Here is a 10,969-nt window from a genome sequence, read left to right on the forward strand (position 1 = left end):
CTTGTGGATGGGCTTGCATTTGGTCAGGAAGCTTATGTTTTGCCTTATTTAATCATGTCAGGCCATATTGAATTTACAAATAACAGTCACGCCGCATGTGTAAGTGAGCTACCCCGCCGAGTATGTGCAGCAGGGCTAGGCTGCAGATTACATGATATAATAGTGTTTAGGCATCGCCTCTCCTTTTAAATTCCTTTAACCTTGACTCCCCTTAAATGCAAAGAGAACACATCTGCCAGGCTGGTGTCAGACGTTAGTAATACACACCGCTCAGGCAGCATTGTCACTTTTTATTAACGCCCAGAGCTTTGCATGGACACCAGCTGTTGCATCAAGTGGAAGAGCCTTGGCGGGATGAATGACCTTGACTTTAACTGCCTCTCCTTTGGCTCTTCCCCTTTTTTTAATTCTTCTGTTTGCACTCATACATTTTAAATGGCTTAAATGGATTACCATCCCTGACGATGAAGGTCATTTAGAAACTTAACTTTTTTGTTAGATTAAAGGATGCTGTGCTACCAGCAAGTGGCTCCATGCCTGCATGTGAGCAGCCAGTGAAAGAATTGAAGTTTTTTAAGTGACGATGAGAGGTGACCGGCTGATCAGATTTTCTCATCTTGATACATTACACGCAAACTGACCCAGACGAGCGTTAAGAGTGAGAGTTTGGAAGTTTTTCTCTGCGAGTCAAAAAGATCAAACACATTTAGTTGGCTAATAAGCTCTAGAGAAGAAACCATAACAATCCTTGTGACAACAAACGTCATCCAACATTTTAAACGGTACCACCGTACTGGACTCGTCCATGAGGCTAAAACTGACACATCCAGCAGCTTTTGCCGTTTTTCACTGGCATCAGCAGTGAAAAATGTGTGAAATGGTGGGACTTCCAGAACTGGATAATCAGCTGTTTTAGATAGACGCTTCAGAAATGTGATATATCTGAGCCCAAAATGCATATTACAAATACTTCTCAGATGTGTCACTACAACATTTACTACAACCTGCTGAAAGGTAGTTTGTTTTTGGGTTGTTTTTTTTTTCCTACTCGAAAAGCCAAAACAGAGTGATGACAGAAGGGAGGGGGATTTAAAAAGGGGAAACGGAAATGATGGTTATTTATTATGTTTTTGTGCTGGAATGCCAGGAAGACGAGCAGGCGCATGATTTCAGGATGTCACTAGTAGTTTTTAAGGGTAAAACTGGCTCGTTTTGTCGTAGAATATGCCGTCAGCCATTTCCAGTTACATGTTAGAATAATGACTCCGTCTTTGAAGGTTTGGCTCCAGAACCTTCTTACATTCATAATTGAGCACCATGTGGCATCAAGATGCTGAAGAGTGCTGCTGTTTTGCAAATGTTTTCCCACTCAGAAAGACTGCCTATAATTTCATTATAAGGCTCAACTGCTGCCATGACTGTAACCGCAAGTCTTCCCAAAGCCCACGAAAACAAGCTTGTTGTTCTTGTTGAGTGGGCAGTCCTTTTAACTGTTTTTTTCTCTTTTGGGATTTATCACATCGGTACCATTTTGCCATTTTTTTTCTATGCTCTTTTTCTCATAAAAAAACCCATCAATATTTGAGAAAAAAAAAGATGTATGGATTCTTACCTTTTTATTCCCAAATTAAGAAAAAAACATTAGTCCAAGTAAGACAAGTACATTTCAAGAGTTATAGCTTATAATTTTCACATTTAAACCATACATCTTCAGCACTTGCTCTCAGCACTTCTCCCAGTACTTTAAGTATTTCCAAGCACCTCAGATTGTGGCTAAGAGAGCAGTGACCTTTCCCGTTTACTGTGCATTTTTATGTCGCCAAAGAATGAAACAGAAAATTGGAAGAATCAACCAGCCTGGAGATGATGAAGCCGCGGCCCTCGCTATCCCTCGCCATCCCTCGCCATCCCGCTTTCCCTCTCGCTTGTGCGTGGCTGACCGTATGTGTAAAAATCACTTTAGAATGGTGCCTGCTCTGTCATTGGCTGACATTGTCAAGGATAATGGATAATCACCGGCGAAACTACGGAGTAGCTCATTGGTGCTGCGGTTTCCCCGTGGTGGGTGAGGGGCTGGAGGTCAGGCTTTTTGGGTGCCACCACCAATGAGATGGCATGTTAACAGATGTGTAAGGTCATTTTCAGTGTACACACCAGGGGAGATAATGTAATAGTAATGCACACATCATACATTCTCAATGAGGAAAGGAGGAGGGCTGTGTGTTTTGGGAGCTTAGTATAGGGGACAGCACTTCCTATATTAATGTCTTGTTTTTGTTAACCGGGCTTTGTTATGGAGGTGAACAGATTTTTTTTTTACTTATTTTTTGCTTGGCCAGGCATTTTTGACACAGGCTCTCATTACGCATTGTTCAAGTCCTCCCTGTGATTAAAGAACATTATCAAATATGACAGCATTTATAATGTAATATATAGATGGATATAATATATTAATACAGTGCAGGTTCGTGGTATCCCCTGACTGCTTAGCGTGCCCTTTGTAGAAGTGTCTTTGGGCAAAAATGTGGACAAGGTTAGCTGTAATTCCAAAAGTTCACTGCCAGCAGCAGAGATTAACAGAATTCCCCAAGTTTAAACAGTGTCAGCATTTCTTTTCCATTTTCATTTCCATTTTTCCCCCACCAACTACCAGGCTCTATAACAGAATATTAGCCATTTAGATGGTAAACATGTTTTCATGTTTACTTTGCTGATCAAATGTGGTGTCAAGGCCACTCCTTTATGACTGTGTTAAGCTCACTGGCAGGAAAAATAGTCCTAATCCTGTGTATCTAAGATCTAATGACAACAGACGTCAGATGGCTCAATGTGACCAGGATGGCTTTTGTTGTTGTCGGATTTAGGTCAGCAGTTAAAGATGGCCTTAAATAAAACTGAAGGTTGTAGGCCATCTCGGTTAATTCATTATCTTCTAACTGTGTATGACAGTTTTAAAGAACTCCATCAACTTGTGAACCTTTGGTTTGAGGGGGTCTTATAATGGCTAACCTGATTGTTTTCCTACTGCTTCTCAGACTTAATTGTGTGCTAATCAACTTAAACCCAGCATCTAATCCCAGTTCATTTCCCAGGTGGCATTAAAAGTGCAACGTAGTTGCCCTTACCTCCATGACCTGATACTGTCACAACCTGTGGACCTTGGCTGTAGAGATGGATTTCGGCTGATTAGAAGCCTGGTGACTGGTTGTTTCTGGCGCCTGCCTGAGCTCTCTTTGAAGTGTTTAGGCTGGTAGTTGAGTGGGTTGCCTTGGCCTTTCGTCAAGGGCAATCAAGGGCTGCTGTCCTGTCATGTGACCTGTAATGTTTGGTCCACTCAGCGAACGCAAAAGGTGAGAACGGCATCAGGAAAGGACACAGACAGCTGCTGAGGCGAGGTGGAAACTCTGTATTAATTAACCTTTATGAGATGCGGCCAGGACTGTCGGAGGTGTCCTGTATCCACGGAAACCACGCTGACAGGGTTCAGAGAAGAGGTCTCCCAGGGCAGTACCACTGACACTGTCATGGCAACTGGCACAATGCTCACCTCAGTGTCACTGGTTCTGCCCTCCTGACAATGGTTTGGTATGACAGGTGCACCTGATCCTTTAGCCATTCACTTTACACATGCATGCGCACACACACACTAACAAAAACAAACAAAAACCACACATTGACACTCGACAGTTGAGTACATCTCATCTGTTACATATATTGTGATATCATGCACAATTTTTCTGTGCATGTAGATTATCTCAGGTCAGTGCAGACACTGCTTTTGTCTTGTAATTAAAATCAGTTCTAGATCAAAAGAGCAGATGTAAATAAAGATGATCCCCACATGTACATGTATCTATGTATAATATTCAGCATACGTGATTAAATGCTTGCTCGCGTGTCTGTGGGTGAGTAGGTGGGTGGCACTTGCTGTACCATAGATTGCTTTCGTGTGAAATGCCGCTGAACTGCATCAGGAACAGGAGGTGGTGGAGGGGGATAATCCACCGAAATGACAAGCTACATAAAGAATTATGCATAGCTCTCACAAGGCACTTCACATTTGAAAGACATTGCGGAGAGGCACTTATTGCTCAATACCTGAATGTTTTAAAGGTAGTGGGCTTGAATTTTCAATTTGGATCCAATCAAGACTAATCTACATTTGTCGCCTGTTGGGTGGCTGCGAGGGAAGAGTGCAGGGAGAAGAAGGAGCCGTGTGCAGTCAGTCTGAAATGTTGCTAAGTAACAGAGATGGCAGACAAGATGGTGAAATGAGTGTGATATAGTGCTGTGAAAATCCCTCATTCTCATACAATTTGTCTTTTTCTCTCTTTTTTCCCCCCCTCTCTACCCAAAAATATTCCCCTCCCTCTTTTATCTCTTACAGGTCCCATAGGTCCTCCTTTCCTGTGAGATTTCTAAACCTGGAAGACACAGCTGACAGAACCACGGCCAGGCTGTGCGACAGACATCCCCGACATCGACAACCATGAAATGTGTCAACATCTCACCGGTGAAACCCTGCTGATTCTTACCTTGCTATTGACACAAGCCTGAAGCGGGGCCATCTGCAGTCCTGAAGTTTATAAAAAGGCACAATGTCTGGGAGGCCAGCCGGTCCCACATTGCCTCCGACCATGGTTGCCGTTTCAACAAATTGCTGATTATGCCCACTACAGAGGAGGATCGCATCCAGCCAGCGTTTCCTTCCTCCCCCCTGTATACTCACCTGGTGCAATAACCTGCGTTCCTTTTTGGTATTTAAGAAGTACATACCACCGTCATCCAGATGACCTAGACAACATTTATTTCCCAGTAGCATTGCTGAGCTTTACGAGGGGATCTGATTATTGAACATGACTCATGGGGAGGAGCCTGGCCCTGAGACACACAAGGATTCAGCTGTACTAACTTATCTGGAAGGTTTACTGATGCATCCAGTAGTGGCCGGGCCTGGGGCCACGGCGGGCGGGAGATCCGAGGCTGCCCACAGCAGTCAGGAGCAGGGTGACAAGGTGGGCGGACCCTTTCAAATACCCAACCATGGCTCAACCGCATCCAAGGCTGGAACCAATGGGACCACTGTAGGTTCTTCACAACACTTGAAGAAGGCGCGCTTGTTGCGCTCTGGAGCTTGGAATGATCCAGGGAACGAGCGGATTAATTCCCCCAAGATGGAGCTGAATGGCCAAGTGGGAAGCCTACAAAATGGAGCCCTCGATGGATCTTCTCATGCTGGAGAAAGCACCCTGTTGGCCTCACTACTTCAGTCATTCAGCTCACGCCTTCAGAATGTGGCGATGTCTCAGCACTCTAATAAGCCCCCCAGTGAGTGTTCCTCTCCATCCAAGGCACCACCCGCTGACAAAGAGCCACTACCTGTTTATGGGACAGCCTCAAGTCGCTTGAAGGGTCTAATGAGGAAGAATAAACTTCAAAATCACAACAATACCCCTTACAGTCGCCGGGGTCACAATCAGGACAGGCCCCCTGAGTCACCTCGTTCAGCACACAGCGCCACACCTCCTGCTGCTCCCACAGCTGCTGAGTCGGTGTCCTGTGCTGAGCGTTTGAAGGCCGTGGCCAACATGGTGAAAATCCGTTCTAGTCCAGCACATTCACCCAAGCCTAGCGTGGCCTGCAGTCAGCTCGCTCTGCTGCTGTCCAGTGAAGCCCATCTCCAGCAGTACTCCAGAGAGCATGCACTCAAGGCCCAGCTCTCAGGAAGGTCTGCCAGCGAGAGACTCGCTGCCATGGCAAGCCACCAGCATGGCCAGGACAACAGGCCACCTAGTGTGGGAGGGACTCCCGACACACTGAGCTCCTTAACAACCCAAAACGGAATAACAACAACAACCACAATAACGGCAACACTCCCACAAACGGCCCTGTCCAGTCCACAGAGCCCCACTCTGCTGCGTGCCGCCAGCCAAAGCTCCCCACCCACACCCCCACACGCTCCAAGCCACACTCACAGCCAACCTCCCAGGGAGAAGCGAGGCTTTGACACACGTCCTGCCCGCCCGCCCCAAACATGCAGCAGCTTGCTACTGCTGCTACTGAACAACCACAACAACCAGAAACAGCTGACCAAGAACGGGCACCTAGAGGACGTTGGTGGCATTCTGCCACCGAGTGGCTCCTCTTCAGTCACGTCGGATAGTGAATGCTCCACCCAGGAGAGGAGCATTGCCAAGGATAGCAGTGATGCAGAGAGCTCCTACTCCAGATGTTCTCCCATTGACCTCTCCATGCGAGGCCGTGCCACCATACAGGACACGGGGCGCAAACATACACCCCCTTCTTCCTGCTCTTCTTCCAACCCTACCTTTTCTTCATCTGCAACAGCTTATTCCTCGACGGTGGCCGCATTCTCTCGTCAATCGTGTACCCAGCCATCTGCCACATCTTACACACCATCTTCTATTGCACTGTCTTCTGCTTCCAATGCTATTTCTTCATCCTCCGCCTCTTCTATTTCTACCTCCTCCCTGGACAAACTAACAGAATCTTTAATAAATAAATGGAATCCAGAGCCATCGGGAATAAATGTCTCCAATATCAAAGACCCTGAAATGAGCCCAGACCAGAAATCCCACCCTAAGGTCACACTCATGCAGCTTCTTCTTGAGCGCAGAAATAATGAGATGGTTAATAAAAGCATTGGTAAGCAGGATTTACCTCTTGATATAACTATGGCGGCCATGTCTCACAGTCAGCCACAGGGGCAGATGCCCTGGGAAGAGAACAGAGCAAAAAGCCCCATAGAAAGGCCTGTAACCCCAGCCCAGTCGCTCTACTCCCTCAGCCATGACCCAAGCAGCACACTATCCCCATTTTCCTACCCATCTCCCCATGTCCAGTCCAGCCCACTTGATTTGTGTAAGTCTAAAAGCTTCCCTGCTGAGAAGGCTTCGGAGCCGGCCTTCAGTGCCAGTAAACTGTTACAGAATCTGGCTCAGTGTGGCACCACCTCTCCACCCATTCCCTCTGGTAAAGCACTGGGTCAGGAGCTTGATGCCAGCAGGCCCCTTGCCTTGTTGGAAAAGCTCAATACTCCAGTCCACAGGACCACCACTACCCCACTCTCAGATGGCGCTTCAGGCAGCGGCACGCCATTCACTAGGAAGGATGCTTCTCCTTCGTCACAAATTGAGAACCTCCTTGAGAGGCGGACAGTTCTGCAGCTCCTCCTAGGAACAAGCTCTGCTGCTGCTACGGCTGGCGGCAAAGACAGACCCAGTGGGAGTGGAAGGAGGAGTGTGGAAGTGGCAGGGGGATGCTATGAGAAGAGCCCCACTGCTTCCGTCATCTGTGACAGCTCTAATGGGCCCCATTTGGATGTAAAGGTCAAATCAGAGCTCACAGAGGAGGTAGGACCATCTTCTGCCAACTCTGAGGACTTGACAGGCAAAAAGAGACTGAGTGGCTATGAAAAGAATTGCCGTGTTTTAGATTCCCAGCAGGACTTAAAAACAGAGCCACGGCCTGCAGAGGTCATAGCAAAATATGGCCTCCTCAGCCAGCTACTTAAACAACAGACTGCTACCTATTATACTAGTGCTGCTTTGCAGGCAGAATCACAGTCCAGACAGATTAAAGAGGAGCAGAGGGAGTATCCCAGCCCCAGTCCTAAGAGGAGACGTGTCTGCTCGGAGCAAACGGATCATTTGAATAATATTGGCTCTCCAAGAGCAGTGGACAGTGGCAAAACAAACATTTTTACCTCTTCTGCTGTTCAGGTAGAACCTGACCAGCAGAGGAGACTGAAGGATGAAGACGTCCCACCGAGGAGTCCATCAAGTGAAAGCCTAACTAGAGAGAGTCGGGGCTTCAATGTGCTCAAACAGCTGCTACTCTCTGACAACTGTCTGAAGGAGCTATCCCAGCAGCCACGGGGGACACCCAGTCCCTCAGTCCTGCAGGCTAATGGCAAAGCTAACGGTAACATTCTCAGTCAACCTGCCCATAATCACAACTTCCTCCAGCCCCCCAGCTGGCACCTGCACGGTTCCCTCAACTCAGGGCTTCCAAGTAATCTAAGACCACTGCCCACCCCTCCTGCAGGTGACAGCCCCGTCCGCTCCCCATGGAGCCGCCACCCAGCTCCATGGCCTGTGACTCAAAAGCGAGAACCACCTACTTTAGTGAAACAGGAACCTGAGAGCCCTGTTCGGTGGAGTAATCACGAGAATGAAGAGGAGGAGGAGGGCTGTGACTCTAACCCGGACTCTCCACGGCTCTCGCGTTCCAACCCCATCTTGTATTATATGTTGCAGAAGGGCAGCATTCAGCTGAGGAAGGAGGCAAGGGATCAAGCGGAGGGAGCTCAGTCTGTGGTCAGAGTTAAAGAAGAGCCAATCAATGACATGCATGCGTATGAACGCAGTCTGAGCTCCACTCCCCAGTCCCCAGCCCACAACGAGAAGCACAGCCATGAGAGCCAGCGGCTGAGCCAGTCGTCCAAGTAGAGGTTTTATCAACTACAGAAAAATACACAACAGAGTCAAATTCATGAACTTTTCTTCTTTTTTTGCAATAATTTAATTTTTAAATGACTTGCCAAATTGATGATTAAAAATAGTTGTTTTTTTCTGTTTCATTTGTTCTTTTGTTTATTTTCCCCCTTTTTGAATAGAGCAAGTTGAAATTGAAAAGAATATTTGCATTTTCGTCTCAGTTTTAGACAGTAAGGTCGTGGAATGGTACAAAAGTGGTCTTTCTCTGCAGATACCTTCTTGATTACACCAAACCCTACAGAGGTTTCACAAGTATATTCCTTTCCATCTGTGATTATCTTGCACTACATTCATTTTTATAATTAGGCATTCTTGCCTGTTTTCAGTCCTTTTACACTTAAATTTTGCATCAGACTTCTACACATATCACTTTCCCATGTCCTTTTTTGTTGCCTCATAAAACATTTAAGAGATTTCAAGCAACATTTATAATTGATGATTAAAAAAAAAACATTATTTAGTTCCTTCATCAGTTCATTTTCAGATAGAGCCACATATCAGTTTTAGATGAAATTCTTAATAGTCATTCTCAGACGCTGCTCTTTTACAACAATGTACATTTATAGATTCATTTAAAGGAGGACCTTGAAAATTCACACTGGAATACCTTTGGTGATGATCCTGCCATGATGAATGCTTTGTCTTGCTTTTCCTTAAGATTCAGGATATTGTATAATTGCCTGTGGTAAAAGAATATATCATTGGAAGGTTCAGATGGCCACAACTCATTATGTTTCATTTTTATTTGAACTGAACCTGAAAGGCCAATATTTGACAGTGCACATTCGGGTAATATGTTTGCAGACGGCAGTTTTGAGCAGATGGGTCAACAGAGCGCGTGTGGTGCTTACAGTTGAACAACTGTGTGTAAACAGGTTTCTAGAGCAACAGATAAAAGGCTGCATTGTCTTACCATTTTATCTTGCCATCCTGGTAAAAACCCACACCACTTTTCTACATGCACACAAAAACTCTTGAGTGTGAAGCACATGATACATTCTTTTCATGTCACGTAAAAAGACTACCTGGAGTTTGCACTGTGGAAGTGGAGTCCTTGGTGTCCTTTTTTGGAATAATTTAATGGCATGTAATGAAACAATGTCAGTATTGTTATCCGTTGAGAATTTAACAGTTTTTGTGTGTGTGTGTGCGTGCGTGCGTGTGTGTGTTTTTTTGTTTTTTTTTGTTCTGTTCTTTTAAAATTTTATTTTCTTTATTATTTCTTAACAATTGTTGGTTATGGGCATCTTATTTTTGTGGCAATCTCTTATTGATAAAATGTCAAAATAATTGCATGATAATAAAGAGAAGACCACAGGTACTTCTTCGTTTTCGATGCGGCTGGATATGTACTCCCCCACCCCCAACAATTACCGAGACATTTTTGTGTCTTGAGGGATATCCGGTATCTAGCTTTTTATTTTTTCGTACTGTATTCTTTTCAGTTAATTTCATACTGCTTTATCCATTTAGTCTTGTGATCTTTTTAACGCATATATCTATGATGTATGTCTCTTTGATTATTAATACATTTTCACAATGGTTAAATATTTGTGTAAATAGTACTTTCAGTATGAAAGATGACTATTTTGTAATGTTTAAAAAAAAGATATTACCCTAGTTTTTAATGCCCTGATGTGTAAATATGAATTGTATGCATACAAGTGTACATAAAAGGCAGAGGATGCTATGCCCATCTTTTTTGGTTGGTTTGTTCTTTGCATGTGTCTCTATGTGGTAAATGATAAAATATCCTGCGCTGTGTTGTGTAATAATGTCTGACTCTCCTCACTGCTGCCTGTTGCATGCAGACGCATGGGAACTACCTGTGTATCCCTACTGGTGATGGGGGGGGCGGGGGGGAGGGCGGGGAGGGATGTCAAGTCTTAAAAATAGGTCTTTTCTTTATCACAGAGAGGTTGGCTTAGAATATGAGAAGTCCCCAAATAACCACAGACTTTTGAGCAAGTTGATTTTAAAAGAGAAAAAAAAAAGTGTAAAAATAAACGTGGATTGAATATTTTTGTGTTTTTTTTTTTTTCCTTTCTGTTACTGGTTAACAAAGCTCTGTGAATGAGCATGGGGCTCTAGTGGGGGGATTGACGTACAATCATAGATCTGCATTGTGCATCTCAATAATACATTTGTAGCAACAAATATATAAATATATATATAAAAAGATGTTTCTTTTTTTTCATGTGAAGAGCTGAAACATTATTTCATTTTTTTTATGTTTTCATTTTTGGTGTTCATTTGCACTGATATCTCAAAAATAAAGTACTAAAATGCATGACCTGGTATGAATGTGTTCCTCTTTTTCCACTTCAGAAATCTGGATTTTCCTTACAAGAACTCTCAACTCCATTATATTTATAATATGTTACCTGGGGCTTTGCTCTGGTTTTTTTTCTTCTTCTTCTAACATTACATGTACTTAAATGTTGCATAAT

General features: G+C 44.5%; 1 protein-coding gene across 2 annotated transcripts in view; it reads left to right on the plus strand.

Annotated features, from left to right (window-relative positions):
- nrip1b (nuclear receptor interacting protein 1b) overlaps positions 1-10,367 on the plus strand; it is a 41,220-nt gene extending 30,853 nt beyond the window's left edge. For both annotated transcript variants that reach the window (XM_061740225.1, XM_061740223.1), the window contains one exon: positions 4,388-10,367. In XM_061740225.1, coding sequence (XP_061596209.1) covers positions 4,857-8,471 — 3,615 coding nt within the window. In that variant the 5' untranslated portion in view covers positions 4,388-4,856 and the 3' untranslated portion in view covers positions 8,472-10,367. The remainder of the gene's footprint in view (positions 1-4,387) is intronic.
- Positions 10,368-10,969: the final 602 nt, after the last annotated feature.

This window comes from Cololabis saira, chromosome 14, assembly GCF_033807715.1.
Source record: "Cololabis saira isolate AMF1-May2022 chromosome 14, fColSai1.1, whole genome shotgun sequence".
Classification (NCBI taxonomy): Eukaryota; Metazoa; Chordata; class Actinopteri; order Beloniformes; family Belonidae; genus Cololabis; species Cololabis saira.